A 21,723-nucleotide genomic window follows, 5' to 3' on the forward strand; every position below is an offset into this window, starting at 1 on the left:
GATTTTAAACTTAGATGTCAAGAATTTACTTAGGCCCAAATGTTTTAAGTGTAATTAATGATTTTAGTGAATAAACCTGCAAATCTGACGTGAAATTTGACACTATAAGAAAAAAAGCCCTTCCAAACAAGTCCTTCTGCTGGTCGTTGTGTGACCACACCTTCAAGGCTTGGCAGAGTAAATTAAATTCTGTTGTATAGTTTCTACCCCATACAACTAACCAGCAACAGAGATGGAGTACGCAGAACAGGTAAGCATACAAAGATTTGTTGAATTAACTTGTTGCCCTGACTTAAAAAATGTGATACTACAAAACAAGTCTAAAACAAACATTTAATGTGACCGTGATTTCATGTAGTCTATCTGTTCTATTTGCTGTGGATTATACTCACAGAGTCACTGTTAACATAGTAAAGGATGGGGATCATTACTTTTCCCCCATAGAAGGTATATAATAAAGTTTTTATTATTTTTTACATATATATTCTCCAATTGACTGCAAGACAAGTACAGAACTGCACTTTCACAGAACTTGTGATGACAGGTTTACGAGAGTTTTTAAAACAAATTATACAATGGAATGTAGCATTACATGTTGTCAAACTTGTTCTAAAACATGTCACATGCTGTGAGTGACAGAAACTTGACGAACTGGACTGTCATGCACAGGTTGCTCAAATTGTATCCACCGCACATTTCGGAGATTTGATTGAATTCTCTTATCCCATTGGCTACTCACACTGGGGCGTGTACGACGGAGATGGATACGTCATTCACTTCGGGGTTGCCGGTGAGCTTGACAACCTATACCTTTATCTAATATTGGGCCGCTGGATGTATAGCCTAATTTAGCAGGCTAAAAATGGCCAAATTTATATTTTACATTTTATTTGACTGTTATGCTATACTAATCTATGGTGTAAATATTAGGCTAATTATAATAGGCAAGAGACTATATCACATCCCTGTAGTAAACCATATAAGGCACTATAGTATTGATCCAACGCTACCATAAATAATATCATATCAAATATCATAAACTACATTGGTTCAAATGGCACATGATTAGACCTAATTGATCCTTCGCTAAGCCCCGCCTTAAAAGCGCTTCTGACCAATCCTGTTTTAGCAATTGTTGCCCTGCCCATTACTCTGACGCGCGTTTACTATTTTCCAACGACAGCCTATGGTAGTAACGTGTGTTTGAGTACTTTTAAGCGGGATTTTATCAAAATATTAAAAACCATGTAAAACACCTTGTTGCCGGGTGACACGAGTTACCCAGAGATGATACACGTAATGTTTTTCTTTCTTAAAAAATAAATAAATAAAATAAAATAAAAAATCTGGAGAAGAGCATGATTTGGATTAAACTGTGTCAGCCCTCATTTCCAAATAAACATATAACATGTGCAACGACACCTTCATTTGCTCAAACTGTAAATTAAAGCTAATAACTGAACGTTAATTAATTTATGTATTGATTCAAGTCATAGTGAAAGCGATAGTAAATAAACAGATCAAGGCATCAAAATGAGTGCGTTATGAGACGTTATAAACAGCTCTGTTCACTTACACTAATGTTATTAGATGTGTAATCGCTATTAAAAGAAGTTTTTCTTTTTTCAAGTGACTAATAATCGTTTGCCTTGATTCTGATTCACAGACTCCACAGTTTTTAATCAAATTACTGTGAAATTTAACAATTTCTATTGCACAAAACTTCAGATAAATATGCATTACAATATCACTCTTTATACTAGCTCACGTAAAAATATTATTCATTCCGTTTATGAGAATATTTAGCCGAAAATCGCGTCTTTACGGCAGTCTCCCATTCATTCCAATGGGGAGTTCTGCAGAGCTTGTCAGAGCAAGTGCTCGTTACCAAGGGGGGCGGAGCTTAGCGAAGGGTCAATTGGATGTACAAATAAAGCTCAATTCCGGCAAGGCCTATTTCAGTTTTTGATGTTTGGAATGCAGGTTAATGAATGTTCAGAAAATACAGTGGACCTGTAGCATTAACTGTATTTTTAATATTAAATTGATACTATTATGAGGCCATTGGAGTATATCAGTGCCAACTTGGAATGTTTGAAAGGGACCCACTAAGGTTCTCTATTGCAGTGGTTCTCAACCATTTTGACTCCAAAGCACCCCACTGTCAATATGTAAGGGTCCCCAAACTCAGGTTTCATGCTGCTGGCCTACATCTTGATTTATTTTTAGCTGTTCCTTCAAAATTTGCTGAGGATCCCTAAGGGCCCCATTGTTGAGAACCACTGTTCTGTTGGCTACTTGTTGGGCCCATGGAAGTGACGGGGGCCAGCCCACCCATTAAAATATGTGTCACTGGCCCAATAATGTAAGCGACTATGGGGTATACATAAGTATTCTCAATTTCTTATACCACTGCAACACATTTAATGGTGTAACACTCAAACATTTGTATTTTATTTTATTTCATATGTTTTTATTTTATTTTTTTATTTTTTGTAATTGAATTCCAATACCAGATGAAAGTCAGGTGATGAGTACATTTCGGAGTTGCCTGCAGAATATCTTTCCTGTGTGTGGTGACCTTTTGCTTGGAGAGACTAAGATACGCCGTCAGCTTCTATCTGAAGTTACTGTACCTAAAGGAGCTCGTCTTTCAGTGGGCAACAGCTGCCATGCTTTCCAGCCTTCACCTGAGGATGACATAAGACGACGACGAGATGGTCTACTAGACAGGGAGTTTACCTACAAGCTCTTATCATTTAACTGTGAGCACTTTGCCACATTTGTCCGGTATGGAAAAGCTGTGTGCAATCAGGTGAGTTCATACAAAAGGAACTAAAGAGTAAAATGACAAAAATTACTGTAAATTTTATCATTGTCCCATGACTTTTTGTAAAGCATTAGAGGCACGAATCCCATGTTTTTTTGTTGTAAAGAACTATAAGATATATTGGATAAAATATCATCTAATATAAATTTAACCTAGCATGAAAAGTAGCTACTGTAGGATTAAACACATCAAATCTTTGAACTAAACTATTTTTTAATCTTTTTAATTACCAGGATCAAAATATTTCGTTTTGTCGCACATTTTATATGCTACCCTGATACCGCAGGATTTTCCTTAATAATATTACTTAAAATCGTGACACCCCCCAAAAAAAACATCATTTGGACCCTTTCTATTGCATGGTTGGGAAGACAAGCAAATAATTCTAATAAAAAGTAATTAGCTCACATTTCAGGGTCTATTCTGTACCCTATTCATGGTAGAAAGTGACCATTGGTGCTCAGAGATATTTAGTCTGTCTTTACATTTTAATTATTTCTTCACACATTCATTGATTCCTATGTTTTGTTTCAACAGATCCCAGGGAGGGCCAAAAACAAGGAATGTGTGGATGCAACAGAACTGTTTAGTTGCCTTGTGCCATCGTATTAATCTTAATGCCAGGAACAACAAATTATCACAAGCATATATTTTATTTCACTAAGGAAAGAGCTCTTCAACATGTCAATAAAATGTACATAGAATATTCTTGTAAAGATGTGTGACGTGTCTCTGACACATCTTTCCACATTCCTAACTTATTTGGCACCTGCCCTCACATATTTACCATAGGTTACACCAAACTGTTACACTGTTACTGTTTTGTTCAGTTACTATTATTCTGCCCTCGCCATTATTATTTTAATAGATTAAAATGATCCATCCACCCATCTTATATAGCCGCTTGTCCTATACAGGGTAGTGCTGGAGCCTATACCAGCTGTCTCCAGCCAAAGGCAGGGAAACACCCTGGACAGGTAGCCAGTCCATCACAGGGCAACACACACAGACATACACATTCACACTCACAATTCACTTAAAGGAATAGTTTACCCAAAAAAGAAAAATGGCTGATAATGTACTCACCCTCAGGCCATCCAAGATGTATCTGAGTTTCTTTCTTCATCAAAATAGAATTTAAGACTTTTAGGATTTAATTTCAGGCCTCCAGCTCTAAACAACGCAAGTGAATGTCCTCCATTTTTTGACGGTCCAAAATGCATATTTAGAGTGCATCAAAATAATCCACACGACTCCAGTCGACAAATAAAGTTCTTCTGAACCCAAACGATTGATTATTTTTAGAAACAAAACAATACTTATATACTTTTTAACACAAATGTTCACTTCCGTACATCTCTGTGATGTGTGCACATGAGAGGGATGACGTAAGCTCGTTGGTAAGGTCACACGTTACGTGGAGGAGTCAAGAAGTGTGTCATTATTTACATTGTTGTTTTATTATTATTATTTGGAAATTATTTTTTATTTTATTTGATATTGTTTTGAAATTGTTTTGGACTGTTTTGGTTTGTGAACATCACAAATTTCTCTTGAAAACAATGACACACTTCTTGACCTCCACGTGATCAGCTGTTTTGATGAAGAAAGAAACTCAGATACATCTTGGATGGCCTGAGGGTGAGTAAATTATCTGCAAATTTTCATTTTTGGCTGAACTATTCCTTTAACCTGCATGTTTTTTTGGACTGTGAGGGAAACCGGAGCACCCGGAGGAAACCCACACGATCACGGGGAGAACATGCAAACTCCACACAGAAAGGCCCAGTTGAGCCGGGACCTTCTTGCTGTGAGGTGACAGTGCCACCCACTGAGCCACCATGCTGCCCCAGATTAAAATTATTGATACATTAATTAAGTAAATAATTGTTAAGAAAATTATTTTAAGATTCCAGAAGTTTAAAAAACTGAATGTTTTTCAATAAAAACAACAGCTGTTGAAGGGAATTGTTAAATTCAAACATGAAATATGATGTCAGTTGACATGTACATCTTAATTTCATTTAAAGGAATATTCTGGGTTTAATGCAAGTTAAGCTCAATCAGTTGTGGCATAATAAATTAACAAAAAAATATTTAATTGTCCCTTCTTTTCTTTAAAAAAATAAGGACAAATAACTAGGTTACGGTGAGGCACTTACAATGGAAGTGAATGGGATCAATCCGTAAACATTAAAATACTCACTGTTACAAAAGTATAGCCTCAAGACGTAAACAATTACATATTAACATGATTTTAGTCTGATAAAATCACTTACAAACCTTTTCTGTGTAAAGTTATGTTCAATTTTACAACTTCGTTGCCATGACGCTGTAACGCTGTAAACCCTAAAAACGACAGCTTAACATCTTAGATAATTAAGAATAATTAAATGCAATAAATAATTAATTGAAGAAGAATTAATGTGCTTTTATCAAATTATAAGCTTTATATTTCTACCTTTAAACTCTCTTAAAAATGACCCCATTCACTTCCATTGTAAGTGCCAAACTGTATCGTCGATTTTTTCTTTATTTTATTTTTAATTTGTTTTTAAAAAAGGAGGGACGAGACAAAGTTGTTTTTTGTGGTAATCAACATTATGCCACAAATGCTGTCGATTGAGCTTAACTTGCATTGAACTTGGAACCTTCCTTTAATTGAGGTAGATTATAATAACAGGCCTATAGCTTATTATTATCATTAAATAATTTTAAGTCCTCTTGGGACCCCCCTGTTGGAAGTTTGCTTTGGCTCCCTAGTGGACCCCTGCCCCCTGGCTGAGAACCACTGCCATCACTGTAATTAAAAAATGAATGCTTATTTTACTGTTTGAAGGAGATTCTACTTGATTATTTTAAAACTGTAACATAGCTGAAACTATGGTGACCATGGTGTCTTTAAAATAGATGGGGCAATACTGTGTCTCGTTATTCATTTCTTTAAAAATAAAAATAAAAATAAATATTTAAATTTTTCTTCTTTTTCTTGTGACTTTATTCTTATCAGTATATTCAAAATAATGAAAATCCATTAACACATCACTCAGGCTGGTGTGTGAAACGTCAAGCGTTTATAGTCTTCTGAATAAAGATGAAGAGTTTCCTACGTTCCCCGGATGTTGCCCCACTCTTGGCCATGTCCCGGATGTACCTACATTTTAGTAGAGGAACAAAAAATGGGCTCATTACCAAGCTTCACCAAACCGTTTAAATTATCCCCACACACGATCTTTGCACATGTATGAGGACCAGTCCGCACATTTGATCCGAGTCTACGTCCGTTGTCGCCGTGCCTGTAACGTGATTCATGATATTGAAGAGGTAAGACAGTTGTGTACATTCAGTGTTGCTACACGCTGTTGACGTTAGCAAGTCAGCAGTCGGTTGCTAAGCGAAGTTTAAAACAATAATAAAAAAAAGTTGTAATACTTCTAGAAGTATATAGACATTAGATGTGATTGTTATTAAATATTAACCTTAAAAATGTATATAATCTTAATATATTACGGTGTTCTCCTGCCCCTCATTGTGTATGTTAAGTAGCAGGCTAACACAGCTGTCTGGGTAGATTTCAGTAGATTGTTGACATGTAACTGCTTGTTCAGGAAGCTAATTACGACATATTCTTTGACTTGTATGACTTGTATGAAGGCTTTTAAAGATAATAGCATTCTGTGTGTTTAGAAAGCCAAGATGTAGATTTCAGGTGTTATATGGCTCTTTACATTTTGATATTCAACTTGATAGATGTTAATGAGTAAGCAAACAGAGCAGTTGCAGTATATGCTCCTTCAAAAAACACGTTTTTTACATGAACTTGAAGAAAATCTAATTGGTTGTTTACCCAAGTGTTTGAACCGCTGTTCTTTATCAGGCTAGGTTTTTAATCGAATGAACAAACAGGCTTTAAAGACAAGCTTGCCAAATAGTTACACAATAGCAATAGATGTAGCTGTGCTATTAAAAGTTTTAGCCATGAGATGAGATGGCCTATATCATTTGATATATGAAAAGAGATGTATGATTTACATGGTTGGTTGAGCAATGGCAATTCGGACATCGTCTAGAAAACACAGTTGGGCAATAGATGTTGTGTCTCTCTGTTTAAATAGTGTAAATTGAATCCATCACATGTTGTTGCCCTCTGAAATGGATGAAGCTACCATTTAGTTGAGTTGCATTTTATTTTAATCTGAGAGGTAGACTGATATATCTGTTTGAATGATTAATCAGTGCCGATAGTTGCTTTTTGAAACTATCGGTTATCGGCAAAAAATCTATGCCGATAGTGGCCGATTTTTTTTTTTTTTTTTTTTTCTTCTCTTCATTCCTCTGTGTTCCTCTATGTTTTAGGATTTTACAGCTAGAACGGCTTGGTTCGAGAGTATAACAGCGGCCTCTAGAAGTAAAATGAAAACTATCACGTGAGGATTTGTTGTATTAAATCTTTCATAATTAACAATATTCATCCATATTTTTATCCTCACTTAAATAAATTTTTTGTAATTGTAATGGAGCTAAGTCTCCGTCATTTCAAAATAAAAGTCCCCAGTGTGTTTTAAACTTTTTTATAGTTAAAAGTCCCACATTATGCACCAAACCGTCTTTTTCCTGGTTGTTATTGGCATTTTGGTTGAACAATAAATGATTTTTTTTTAACAGTTTATAAATCGATTTTAAAAACGTTTCTACCGATTAATCGGTTATCTGTCTTTTCCACCACCTTAATTATTGGTTTCTGCAAAATCCATTATTGGTTGACCTGTAATAATCTAAAATACTGCAGTGAAGTAAATAACTAAACATATGCACACTGGTGGTTCTCTCTTTATTAATTGTGTTCTCTTTTAGTGTGAAGTTGGAGGTGAGCTTTGTGGGCCGAGTGTGTTGACACTGATTTGAGCTTCACACTGCTGACAGGGCCTTCCGCCTCACACCGTCACCCCTGTAGCGAAGAGTGATGACCTCACAGCAGCATGGGAACGCCAACCCTGCCCTACTCTCTCCACAGAACTCTTCATCCAGTCAGGGCAGGCAACACATTCCACGTTCCCCAATAGACTCGCATTCTCGATCCGGGGTCTCCTCTTCTCGGAGAGGCTGGGTTGCGGCGTCCTCATCCACAACACCTCACGGTAACTCCCTCGCACTCTCTCTAAGCCGACTGGCTCCGTCATCGAGTAATTCCGGCTCCTCTAGGAGAACTACTGGCCGGGTCGAGCCGTGGCCGGAAGAGGCCGTGGACGATGCGTATGGGCTTTATTCGCTTCACCGCATGTTTGATATTGTGGGTGCGCAGCTGACACATCGCGATGTGCGAGTGCTGTCCTTCCTTTTTGTGGACGTTATTGACGAGTACGAGAGAGGAGGGATACGGAGTGGACGAGATTTCTTGCTTGCGCTGGAGCGGCAGGGGCGGTGTGATGAGACAAACTTTCGACATGTTCTTCAGCTGCTCCGTATCATCACTCGCCATGACCTGCTGCCCTACGTTACACTGCGCAAAAGACAAACAGGTTTGGGATCTTGTTAGCACTTGCTTATTGCAGTGAGCTTTATTGCAGTGAGCTTAAGCCGGTTGGTTATTGTGCTAAATGTACATAGTTTCATCCCTCTTTTTTTTTTAAAGAGTGAATATGTAATATGTTGCTGATTATTTTGCAGTATGCCCAGATCCAGTAGATAAATATCTAGAGGAGACATCAGTACGTTACGTTTCTCCGAGAGGAGCAGGAGAGGCCCAGCAGGGCACTCATCACAGAAGAACAGGTGTGTCCTCCAAAGCCTGTGCATTAGACTTAAAGGGATAATTCACCCAAAAGTTATAATTTCGTTATCATTTAATCACCTTTGTGTTGTTTCAAACCATTATGACTTACTTTCATCCATGGAACTCAAAATGAGTTAACAGATAAAATGACAGCCTCAGTCACCAGGTACTTTGATTGTATGGTAAAAAACATGCAATGAAAGCAAATGGTGACTGGTGCTAACATCAAAGAAAGTCATATATTCTTCCAATCCTGACCTGGATATTATCCTAATCCTCACCCTTTTTCTTAAAAACCTAAACCATGGCTGTTGAAATGCATACGTTTCAAAACCAGACATAATTGTATTGATTTTAATTAGACGTTGTCCTGTTCATGTTCCGTTTCTGTTTCTCAGGACCCCAGCCATTGATCTGCTGTCCTCCTTCAGGACACCAGGTATGCCCACCTCGTGCTAAACCCATCCCACCTACACCAAGTAGGAAAAGGAAGAGATCTCACATGACAGCTGACTGCAGAGAAAAACTGACCTGTGGTAAGGAAACTGATGGGCTTTGTTTGGACATGCATCATTGTCAAGTAGCCATGGACTTTTAGCATAAAGTCTGGTTTACTATGCAGTGTATTCTTTCCAAGATCTACCCAATTGTACCGGATGGGGCCATCTGACAGACATGTAAAAGAATCAACCACACTGTTTAAGTGATCTTTTGTAAGTGATGTAACAGTAGGGCTGCACTTTAATCAAAATTATGATATAAGCGTAGTGGATTATAAAACTACAAAAAGCTGTAATTTTATTATTACTACTGAGAACAATGTGGAATGTATAGGTTAACAGTAGGGATGTTCCGATACCATTTTTTTTCAGAACAAGTACGAGTACTGTTACTTTGTTTTTTTTTAGTACTCGCCTATATCGAGTCCGATACCTGTTTTTTGTTTTTCTGAACTCAATGTTATCATCTAAATTGTGTTTAAATAAATAAATTCAAACTTTAATCAAATTAAAGTATAACAATTAATTTTCAACATGAAATTTTATTATTTTTATCAAATGAAGTGATTGTATACAGAACCTCACAGCACAATCCAAAATACAACATTGGAGTTATTTTTGTCAAATAAATTGCTGCATAATAGAGCATCACAGATGTGAGATATTGCTTAAATATAATACATTTACTATTGATTTATTATTATTATTATTAGTAGTAGTCAAATCAAATCAAATCACTTTATTGTCACACAGCCATATACACAAGTGCAATGGTGTGTGAAATTCTTGGGTGCAGTTCCGATCAACATAGCAGTCGTGACAGTGATGAGACAGTACCAATTTACAATAACATCAAATTAACACAACACAATTTAAACATCTGTTATACACATAATTACACTCAACAATATACAAATAATAACATACACTGTACAGTATACAATACGCTGTTTTTTTTTTTTTTACTATATAGATACACATGATTCAATAAAAATAAAAAATAAAAATATATATAAAAAAAGTGTATATATATATATATATATATATATATATATATATATATATATATATATATATATATATATAGAATGTACAGTATTGTACTGTATTGACATTCAGGCTGTCAGTTGATAGTCAGTTGTTAAGAGAGAACATAATATAATAATAATAATAATAATAATTTATGACAGTCCGGTGTGAGATATAAGAGTAAGGGTAATAAAGTGCAGTGCTGATGTATTTTGATCGTGGGAGATCAAGAGTTCAGAAGTCTGATTGCTTGGGGAAAAAGCTATCATGGAGTCGGCTGGTGCGGGTCCTGATGCTGCGATACCGCCTACCTGATGGTAGCAGTGAGAACAGCCCATGGCTCGGGTGGCTGGAGTCTCTGATGATCCTCTGAGATTTTTTCACACACCGCCTTGTATATATTTCCTGGAGGGAGGGAAGCTCACCTCCGATGATGTGTCTGGCAGTTCGCACCACACTTTGCAGTGCTTTGCGGTTGTGGGCGGTGCTATTGCCGTACCAGGCGGAGATACAGCCAGTCAGGATGCTCTCCACAGTGCAGGTGTAGAACCGTGTGAGGATGTGGCGGTTCATTCCAAACTTCCTCAGCCGTCTCAGGAAGAAGAGGCGCTGATGAGCCTTCTTCACAGCGACTTCAGTGTGGACGGACCATGTGAGTTCCTCAGTGATGTGGACACCCAGGAACTTGAAGCTGCTGACTCTCTCCACTGGTGCTCCATTGATGGTGATGGGACTGTGTTCTCTGTCTTTTCTTCTGAAGTCCACCACAAGCTCCTTTGTCTTACTGACGTTGAGGGAGAGGTTGTGCTCCTGACACCAGTGTGTCAAGAGTGTGCACCTCCTCTCTGTAGGCAGAGAGGTGATTGTCAGTGATCAGACCTACCACCGTCGTGTCATCAGCAAACTTAATGATGGCATTGGAGCTATGTGTTGCCACACAGTCATGTGTGTACAAGGAATACAGTAGTGGGCTGAGAACACAGCCCTGCGGGGCTCCAGTGTTGAGGGTTAGTGATGAGGAGATGTTGCTGTCTATTCTAACCACCTGGCGTCTGCTTGACAGGAAGTCCAGGGTCCAGCTGCACAGCGAGCTGTTTAAGCCCAGAGCCCGGAGTTTCTCATCTAGCTTGGAGGGCACTGTGGTGTTGAATGCTGAGCTGTAGTCTACAAACAGCATTCTCACATAAGTGTTCTTTTTTTCCAGGTGGGAGACAGCAGTGTGTATTGTAGATGCAATGGCATCATCAGTGGAGCGGTTGTTGCGGTAAGCAAACTGCAGCGGGTCAAGAGAGAGTGGCAATACAGAGCAGATGTAATCTCTGATTAGTCTCTCAAAACATTTGCTGATGATGGGGGTCAGAGCAACAGGACGCCAGTCATTTAAACAAGTTATTTTTGATTGTTTTGGTACAGGCACAATGGTGGATGTTTTAAAGCATGTGGGGACTACAGACAAAGAGAGGGAAAGGTTGAAAATGTCCGTAAAAACACCAGCTAGTTGGTTCGCACACGCTCTGATGCGGCCCGTGGCTTTGCGGATATTCACCTGTCGGAAGGATCGGGTTACATCCGCTACAGAGACGGAGAGTGAACTAACCTCTGTAGCTTCAGCCGCGAGAGCTCTCTCCGCGAGGGCGGTGTTATTTCCCTCAAAACGAGCATAAAAAGTATTTAGCTCATCCGGTAGAGAGGCAGCGGTGTTCATGGCGGAGTTTTTATTCCCTTTAAAGTCCGTGATGATGTTAATTCCCTGCCACATGCTTCTAGAGTTGGTGGTGTTAAACTGTCCTTCAGTCTTGCTCCTGTACTGGCGCTTTGCTGTTTTGATAGTTTTTCGGAGGGCATAACTGGCTTGTTTATGCTCCTCCGCGTTCCCGGAATTAAAAGCGGAGGTCCGCACTTTAAGTGCCGCGCGAACATCACTATTGATCCATGGCTTCTGATTCGGATAGATTCGTACAGTTCTGGTCGGAATCACTTCCTCTACGCACGTTCTGATGAAACACATTACGCTATCAGCGTAAAGCTCGATGTCGTCATCAGAGGCGGACCGGAACATCTCCCAGTCCGTGTGATCAAAACAGTCTTGTAGCGTAGAGTCTGATTGGTCCGACCAGCACTGGATCGTTCTGAGGGTGGGTGCTTCCTGTTTCAATTTCTGCCTGTAAGCGGGCAGAAGCAGAATGGAAGAGTGGTCCGATTTGCCAAATGGTGGGCGGGGGAGGGATTTGTAGCCATCCCGGAAGGGAGAGTAGCAATGGTCCAAAACCCGGTCCCCTCGTGTGTTGAAACTGATGTGTTGGTGGTATTTTGGTGCGACTGATTTTAAACTAGCTTTATTAAAGTCCCCGGTCACAATGAACGCGGCCTCAGGGTGCGCGGTTTCCTGCTCACTTATACTCCCATACAGTTCCTTGAGTGCCCGGTCTGTGTCGGCTTGTGGGAGGATGTACACAGCAGTGATAATGACCGCTGTGAATTCCCTCGGTAGCCAGAATGGTCGACACAGAAGCATAAGAAATTCCAGATCAGGAGAACAAAGACTTGATGGAATGTACGTTCCTCTGATCACACCAGGATTTGTTGATCATAAAACATACACCACCTCCTCTAGTTTTACCTGAGAGGTCTTTCGCTCTGTCCGCTCGGTGCACGGAGAACCCCGCGTGTTCAATGGCTGAGTCTGGAATCTCCGCAGACATCCAAGTTTCTGTTTGGCAGATAATGCAGCAGTCCCTCGTCTCTCATTGGAAAGAGATCCGCGCTTTCAGCTCGCAGAGCTCGTTATCCAGAGACTGAACATTTGCCAGTAGAATAGTGGGAAGCGGGGGTCGATTTGCGCGGCGTCTTACTCTGAGAACGCCGGCTCTGTTTCCCCTTTTCCTCCTGCGTTTCCGCGGCCGTGCTGCCCAGACAAAGGGCTCTGCTTGCGTGTTTGTAAACAGCGGGTCGGCATTGAGGAATGTGAAGTCCGGTTTTCGGTGTGAGATCGCTGAACCAATGTCCAAAAGTGTTTGTCTGTCGTAGACAATAAGGCAGACAACATCCAAGACAAAAAACATAAGAATTGTGAACAAAACAAACAAAACATTGCTATGTTGTGTCGGAGCTCGCAACGCAGCAGCCATACTCGGCGCCATCTTGAGTCCAAGCAGCGTATTAGTATTAGCAGTATAACCATGAATATTACATAACTATATAGTAGTGATCTATTTCTGTCATACTTTTTTCATTTAAATTGAGCTTTTATTTTGGCGGAGCTTTTATTTTTAAGTGTTTCTGTGTTGTTAGACCAAGGAGCTCTGAGGTAATGAGGGCAGATTCCCAATCCGGAAAAGCTGGTCGCTGTGTGACTCAAAGTGTGATTATTAAACTGCAAAAGGCTACTATTTAAATAAATTAATATGTAGTCTGAATATTACTCGTTCTAAAAAGTGAATTAGCGCTCTACCTGTTGTCATCTGCTACAAGGGGTGGTAGTCAGTATCAATACTCGCTGAGCTACCCAGGCCCCCAGTTAACAGCTATAATTAAAGGTGCTCTTATTTCTGTTTATGTTCAATAGGCCTAATGTTGTAAATGCAGAATCATGCAAAAACAGAAGTTCTCAGTCACCAATGTCTTTGTAAAAATCACTATTCGCAGTCAACCATGATTAATTTATTCAGGGAGTGAACACATCCGATGAAACTGAATTATTGAGGAAGCGAGTAATATTCCGCTGATCAAATAATCTGAACTAGGGATGTATGGAATGACTAATTTCACTGATGTTTAAATTTACATTTGAGTCGACTAGTCTTGAAAGTAGGAAACCCTCAGAAAAAAGTTTAAAAACATTGTGTTTATTTGTCCCATTTAAAATTCTTAATCTATTCCAGCAGCCTAATCCATCACTAAATTCTGCTGAAAAGATGCATTTATCTGCGATGTGCTTGCCTTGCATTATGATCACTGTACATTAAATATAGAACATGACACACGTAATTTTTTGATGAGCAAAATTAACATGTAAACATGGTCTGGTGAAAGACATGACCTGACTCGCCTAATGCGATTATCCTGCACTTGAAAAAGGCCGCTCGGTGGGATCCGCTTCCTGCATCACCACCAAAGAGATTTCCATAGCTACTTGTCTTGCGACATTTTTCTGCGTATGCCGCAAGAGAGAGAGGGAAGAAGCACATGTGGCCTGAGGTGAAATGAAACTTTGTATCCACATAATGTTTTCTGAGCAACCACTGGGTTGTAGAATGTGTTTCTTATTTGATGGCGTAAGCCTTGCAAACTTTGGCAAAACTTTCTTTAAAGGTTTTCAGAAAGTTTCTTAGAAGCCTGCCGGTCTGATTGAAGTCAATTTCATACAGCTAATTCCATTTTTTTGTATGCATTAGATGGTCTGTGGACATGCCATCTGAACCTTTGCTTTTAGGAACATTGTTTGTCAAATAGTCTAAGTTTGCTTTGCAGGCAGATTTTGAAGGCAAATCTTTTTAAATCTTCCTTGTCTCACAGATATACGACTGAGAGTGCGTGCAGAGTACTGTCAGCATGAGTCGGCTCTACAAGGCAACGTCTTCTCCAACAAGCAGGAGGCGCTAGAGAGGCAGTTTGAGCGTTTTAACCAGGCCAATACCATCCTCAAATCCCGTGACCTGGGTTCCATTATTTGTGACATCAAGTTCTCAGAGCTGACCTACCTGGACGCTTTCTGGCGGGACTACATCAACGGCTCACTTTTGGAAGCCCTGAAGGGCGTTTTCATCACAGACTCTCTAAAGCAAGCAGTGGGCCACGAGGCCATTAAGCTCCTGGTGAACGTAGATGAAGAAGACTACCAGGCTGGCAGGAGGAAGTTGTTAAGGAACCTGGTGGCAGGGGGTGCTGGTGCAGGCATGGGGAACAGGGAGGTTCCCTTGTCCTAGTGGAGGGATTGACTCAGTCGATAAGTGGAAAGAATTAAGAGGTTCCCTGATGAGGAGAGAGTGGACACTAATGAGAAGGTATTAACTGGGAAAAAAGAATAGTGAGGAATGTAAACAAAGGGGAAGTGACTCTTTAAAGAAAGGTGCTGTACAAGAAAAGAGGCCGGGATTTGCATCTCCAGCTAACATGTATGGAAAGATAGAAGTTGAAGAGTGGTATGGAAAGTTGTTATTTCTATTTTATTTTGAGTATCTCAAGTTGTGGAAATAAAATATGAAGGGGAAAGTATCGGACAAAGAAGGCATTTCATTTCTTTTGTCTGTTTTCTTGCATAAACAACACTAATGCTTTTGTTTTTAAGCTTGTGTGAAATGTTTCCATCAAGTCTTGTTGCACAACCGTTTGCTCTTTAGTGAAATTCTCCTGGTTAAACTAAACCTATTCATCTCAAAGATTAACAGAGAGGATGCATAATGTTAGACACAACTGATTTGCCTCTAAAACACTATGTGGCACATTGCTTCAACTCATCAAGAAATAATTCCCACATCAATGTTGTTTAATGAACTATCCATGCACAGTTTTTTGTTGATGTGAGCATTCTACGGAGTGTTTAGAAAATCAAAAATAGCTTCTTAGCACACTGCAAAGTTTTTCCTTCACTATGGAATCTTGAGAAAGTACACGTTCTCCGTTTCTGTTTAATCACTGAAGTTATTGCACATTTATGTTGTCTTAGTAATTTCACAGGGGGGACTGGCCAACATCTAAAGATTTTGGGAGAGGACTTCGTTTTCAATGTGGCTTATGAAATGCTTTGTTGCAAGTTGTGTTTTGATACATATCACTGTAATTGTTTCTCTTTTCTTTAAGGGAGGAGGGCACTGGCATATGTCCACTTTTGTTTGAATTTGCAACTTTGTGGTCCCTCTTTATCCAGAATTTCCCCAAATGATTGATATTTGGGCACCATAGGCCTGCACATATCCTTGTTTGGACCAAAATTGAGCTCCGAAATTCATCATTATTGTTTGTTATTGGTTGGCAGATTTAGTTGAAATTTATTGGCCTAGAGTTTGGTGCATCATTAATACTGTAATATTTAGATATATGCCTATTTAAAAGTTTAAATGTATGTTACGGCAGTATTTGATTAAGGCTTTGTAGAATTTTTGCAAAGGTACAAATGGGGTAATTTTGTTAAATCAGAAAAAGTATTTGGTAGTTCTGAGATTTGTTCTAGTAAAAATGAAGGATTACAACCATTATTACTTGTAAAAAAAAAAAAAAAGAAGAAAGAAAAGAGTGATCTTGCAGCAATGCAGAACAATAGAAGCTAAACCTTTTTTTTTTACCATTTTTCTGATGCTCCTTGATAGCACTTTTAGATGTGCTTCATTTAATGCAGTTTCTACTTATTTTAATTTAAGCAAATGTGTTCTGAGGAACAGCCTCTGCCAGGGATTCTATGTTGTAATAATCTGCTCTAACCTCTGCCCAACAAGTCTTGAATGAAACTTCATGCAGTTTGAATAATGTTTATGTAATATCACAAATTGTGCCAACCTGATGAGCAACCTATGTTTTAACATGACTGAAGTGAGACAAATGCCTGAGCAACAAACAATTGCAAGAACATGTGTAATTTGGCCGACTTGAGATCTTTTTTGCTTTTAAAATACCAAAGTTATTACTCTCTATTTTCTCTATTTAATTCACTTCCTTTTTTCCCCCATCTGTTAAGTATATGTAACTGTTGAAAATAGAAAGAATTAAAATTTGTGGGGTACAGTGAAAAAGACATTTAGAGAAGTTAGCTGTGGATCAATTATTGCTACTGCTATTATTACAGAAGGAAGAAAAGCATTTTGTAATGTTTTCCTAATGGAACTAAACAAAGTTACAGACTAGTATCTATTATATAGGTTACATGTTCTATTGATTGTGTTCAAGTGTTTGTCTTTATATCTTGCACGTATATGACATTGACCCCCTTAAATATCACACAGTGACAAATAAGCTGTGGCCTGTAGGTCTGAAATATCTAGACATTTCTAACCTTTTTTATACTTAGATTTTCATAGAGAAAGAAATGGGATTGCTACTTTTTGGAGAAGTGAGATGAGTATTCTCAAAGTGACACAGTAGAACAGATGAAGACGGAGCACTTTATTTTTTACTCTCTCAAGTATTTCACCTATTGTAACCATATATAGTAATACAGCATTCCAAAATGTAGGAGATGTTTGGCATCGTTGACCATCTGTCGCATTATGACTAAGATTTTTGAATAATTTTATTTTTGTTGACCATGCCGGTGGTTGTTAAGTGAAATATTTACGTGCAAAATAGACAGCTGGTTCATTCAATGTCTGTACAAATCAATAAACAAATAATTAAAAGTGCAATCTTTTACAGTACTACTTTTTAAATATACAGTTATTAATTGGTATATTTGTCAGATTTGTGTGGGTTTGTTTTTTCACAATGTTCAAATTTGTCCAAATCCCAGCTTAATGTGCATAGAAAATAAGTAAGCCATTCATAGATTGATTTTCCTGAAAAGTGTAACACTATGGCTCTGTGGTGCAATCAAAACATATCTCTGGGCTCAACCAATGGCATGAGTTTGGGACGGGACAACCTTTTATTTTTTTTCGAACAACTGCAGAAGGTGGGAGTGTTTCTGAAGGATGTTTGGAAACCATTATTTTTGCCATTCCCTTTAGTACTATGGAAGTGGCACATAAATTACACACAGTAGCTTTGATGAAATATAGGAGAAAATACATGTGTTGCCAAAAATATAAAACACCTTTCCTCAATCAGGCTGAACGGTTCTGAGCATGGTCAGTAACGGCTCCAGTAGCATTTCCATTTGAGCAATGTTTGGTATGGTACGATTATAAACCACTCCTGGCACGTATTTCTCAGTGCAGTTAACTAGCTGTACTCTGGATAGAGAATCATCCTGGTGGAATGGCTTTACTTACATGCCGAGTTATGATTGGGCACTTGCCTAGTCAATCCATTCTAATCCTGATTTCACAGCAGAATAGTGGGAAAAGAAACATTAACCATGCAGACTAATCCAGATTTTTTATGTAACAGCACAGATACATGATGAGAACCGTTCAGCCTAATAGTGGAAAAGAGCCTATAGTCTTCACTCTTTTTTGGCCTTTCTTTTTCTGAACAAAACCTTCAGCAGAGCCTTGCTCATTATGACTAAGAGCAGACAGACTGCCATAAACAAACAAACTATCAACATTAATACATCCAAGCTGTGGTATGAATACCAAGGAAGCTTGTAGGACTCTGTGCGCAAGTGTGCTGCACCCTTATGCCTCATGACAAACTCGAGCCAGAAGATGGCGCTGTCCATTGGTTTGATGGGTGTATCATGATGAAGACGTGACATTCTGCGCATGTTCTTCTGGTATTGTTGATTTTCATCCAAGATGTCCCTCAAGGCTTTTGTTAGTGTATCTGCATCCAGGGCTGTGACGTCAAGCACTTGAGCTACTCCTCTGGCTTGTAGACGCACCATGTTGTCAAACTGGTCGAAGATGAGTGGGAGTCCAAGCATTGGCACACCATGATAAATAGCCTCATAGATCCCATTGGTTCCTCCATGTGTCACAAAAGCTTTTGTTTTAGGATGGCCTAGAAGGTCATTCTGAGGCAACCAGTCCACCATGAGTGTATTGTTCCCCAAAGTAGATGGTTTTTCCCCTACGTGCCTCCAAATCACCTTTTGTGGCAATCGAGCGAACGCGGAAGCGACAGTCTCAGATATGTCAGGAACCAGACTTCCAAGCAGAGTACCCAGAGACATGATTACCACCCCATACTCTCCAGCACTCTCTACAAATTTTGCCAGTTCAGCTGGAAGAGGCTTGGAGGGTTTACACTGGAAGCCTCCAATGTAGACCACGTTGGGCATCGTAGGACGAGGGAACTCAAAAACAAAGTCGACTCGCATGAGCCACAGATCAGCTCCTTGGATTAGGGAGTAGATATTGGAGTTTGGGTCTATGTATTCATTGACGACTCCTTGATAGAGGGGCCTTGTAATCATGTGGTCTATATATTGGCCAATTCCAAAATGCAAGAAATTTTTCAGTTTGTTCACAAAGGTCATTTTGTCTGTTATCTTGGATCCAATAGTTGGGATGTAAGAAAGAGGTGAGGGTGCAATTGCAAAGTGTCCTTCACCATTGGTGATCCACCGGACATTGAAAACCATTGGTAGACCCAAGTACGCACCCATTACAACTCCTCCTGCAAAACCGGGATCAGTCAGCATCAAATCGTACTTGGAGTTTTTGAGCTTTTTAATCAGCTTTTTATCCTCCAAGATGGTCCTCACCATCTCAGCTGAGGACTTATGAGACTCTTCTAAAAGAGTAAGAATCTCTTTCTGCAGGGCGATGAAAGACAAAATGGACCCTTCCCCTCTTTGAATGTCAATGTTTCTCTTAAGAAAGGATGCCATGTACTCTGGGTCCTCCAGGCTGCTGATGTGCGAGACACTTACTGTGATTGATGTATAGTGTGTGGTGTTCTCCGGGATGTACCAACTGTTGGCGGAACGGAACACTGTCAGTTGGTGACCTCGCTGATGAAGCTCTTGGAGCAGAATGTCCATGTTAAGCCAGTGGCTTCCATCCACAGGGTACACTAGGATCTTTCCAGCCAGGGAAAGTGATGGAAGACTCCACAGGAAGGCAAAAAGTACATAGATTTGGAGATGGAGACGGCTGCACAGCAGCAGCAGCAGCATTGTCTGAAAATATACATTTGATTTGTCAATCATTTAATTGGGAAACGCATTGTTGAGCAACTTTCCGGTGTAGTGAACAATTAAGAACCCATTGGACGATGCAGACCACCAGTGACCCCAAAGCAATTCCATTGGCTTAAAGGCCTTTTAATGGGTACTCTGGTCAGTACCTTATTAGAAATCATACAAAATCATTTTATGATTTATGCCTGTACTGCTATGTAAATACAAAAAATGAATGTCTTCACACATAACTGAAGCAGAATGTGTAATTAAACCTTTCTAGTTCTTGGTATTTTTCAATTAGCTTAGATTTTGCAAGCTAACTGCTCGGCATACTACCTTAGCATTCTGCTAGCTAGCCGACTAGCCTACTAGCTTACCATATACCACAATTATATGATAGGCTTTTGATCAGGCATTACGAATGCCTCCCCCAGGCATGAGCGGACTGGGAAGAGAAATCGCCCCAAAAGTTGTTGAGCGGTTGGGGTGTCAACTGTTCATGACACTGGAATAACAAAGTATATTAGAAATTAATGTTTAGTTTACTTATATATATTTTTGCTTTAACACTTTAGCATTTGTAATGTCCTATTGAAAATCAAATACAAAAACTATAGATACTAAGACAATAGATAAATGTAGTTAAAGGGATCCCCTTTTCTCTAACTATCCTCTTAAATGGAAGTTACACCAAATCGAGAGTTCTGGCAAATTTGCTGCATGTGACATGTCCGTTGAAATAATGTAATTAATTATAAATAATTACTTATCTTCTTTTGCGTTCCAAGGAAGAAAGTAAGTCGTAACGGTTCGGAGCAACATGACGGTGAGTAAAAGATGACAGAATTTAAATTTTTGTGTGAACTATCCACTTAATAATACGTTTTATACCACATATGATCAAGACAACTGATATCAGTAAGTGTTTGCAGTCTTTGTATTTTAATTATCTCAAGATCATTTTGTCCTTTATTTTTCCATCTCTCATACTGTATGTTGGTTGGCTGCCCTTTCACGAAAGTTCAAACATTTCTCTGTGAGAATCATTGCACTTTGCCTTGGCACTGTTACAGAATCTCAGTGGAACACATGTAGAGTGTTAAGAGTTCATCGTTTGCACGTGAAACGTGGGCGGTCCTGAAACTATAAGGTACTAGAGTACATATAGATCATATAACTTTCCATGTATGCTGAATAGGAGCATTATGTGAATGCTATGTACTAAAATAAGTTTCATCTTATGCACCTCTCAATCTATTTAATCATTAAAGTCTATGAACTGGCCGAATAAGTTATTATTACTGAATAGTTACACTATTCATGTGTTTCAGTGATTTACTTCCATACATTGCCATTTCAAATAAAATTTGATAATAAAAATATTAAATATATATAGGCGTAATATAAAAGCAGGCAACTAGAAATGTATACAATGTAAAAAATTTATTTGTGAATATTTAAATTATAGTTTAATCAGTAAATAGTATACCATAAATAAGTATAAATGTACATCTATTTAATTTATACAGTGTACTGTAGAATTGCTGATTGATTGTCCGTTGTTCAGAATACCATAGTGCAACAGTGTCTATTACCTGTTAATGACCATGCACTACTGCAACTGCCTCTGCAAAAGTAAAATATTTTATAGAATGCACATGGCAAGTAGAATAAGACACTTTACCTGGTCCTTTGTGATGTCCTGAAGACAAATTTTGCAATGTGGATGATTCAGTGGTGCAGTTTAGAATCCTTAAATTGCAGACAGTAGTGTGGTTGAGGATTGGCAAGAGTGAGCAAGGTACTATAATGTGTTCATGTATTTCTTTCTTGCTTTAAAAGTGAACACCGGCACATATTTGAGATATGAGGT

General features: G+C 38.9%; 3 protein-coding genes across 4 annotated transcripts; 2 read left to right on the forward strand and 1 right to left on the reverse strand.

The window, feature by feature from the left end:
• Positions 1–101: 101 nt before the first annotated feature.
• LOC127424178 (phospholipase A and acyltransferase 4-like) lies at positions 102–5,808 on the forward strand. Its single transcript, XM_051669138.1, has 4 exons — positions 102–250; positions 670–790; positions 2,517–2,815; positions 3,368–5,808. The coding sequence occupies exons 1-4, from the start codon at positions 233–235 to the stop codon at positions 3,440–3,442; spliced, it is 513 nt and encodes a 170-aa protein (XP_051525098.1). The 5' UTR covers positions 102–232; the 3' UTR covers positions 3,443–5,808.
• A 147-nt stretch (positions 5,809–5,955) lies between these two features.
• Positions 5,956–17,466, forward strand: LOC127424176 (death effector domain-containing protein-like). 2 transcript variants are annotated; one of them, XM_051669135.1, is made up of 6 exons: positions 5,956–6,154; positions 7,187–7,257; positions 7,685–8,349; positions 8,498–8,602; positions 9,002–9,139; positions 14,648–17,466. In XM_051669135.1, the coding sequence occupies exons 3-6, from the start codon at positions 7,794–7,796 to the stop codon at positions 15,055–15,057; spliced, it is 1,209 nt and encodes a 402-aa protein (XP_051525095.1). In that variant the 5' UTR covers positions 5,956–6,154; positions 7,187–7,257; positions 7,685–7,793; the 3' UTR covers positions 15,058–17,466. The 2 variants fall into 2 exon arrangements, with proteins under 2 accessions (XP_051525095.1, XP_051525094.1); XM_051669134.1 differs by lacking the exon at positions 7,187–7,257.
• Positions 17,213–21,672, reverse strand: LOC127424175 (UDP-glucuronosyltransferase 2A1-like). Its single transcript, XM_051669133.1, has 2 exons — positions 21,535–21,672; positions 17,213–19,847 (listed from the first exon to the last, which is right to left on the reverse strand). The coding sequence occupies exon 2, from the start codon at positions 19,842–19,844 to the stop codon at positions 18,225–18,227; it is 1,620 nt and encodes a 539-aa protein (XP_051525093.1). The 5' UTR covers positions 19,845–19,847; positions 21,535–21,672; the 3' UTR covers positions 17,213–18,224.
• Positions 21,673–21,723: the final 51 nt, after the last annotated feature.

Source organism: Myxocyprinus asiaticus, chromosome 33 (genome assembly GCF_019703515.2).
Source record: "Myxocyprinus asiaticus isolate MX2 ecotype Aquarium Trade chromosome 33, UBuf_Myxa_2, whole genome shotgun sequence".
Lineage (NCBI taxonomy): Eukaryota > Metazoa > Chordata > Actinopteri > Cypriniformes > Catostomidae > Myxocyprinus > Myxocyprinus asiaticus.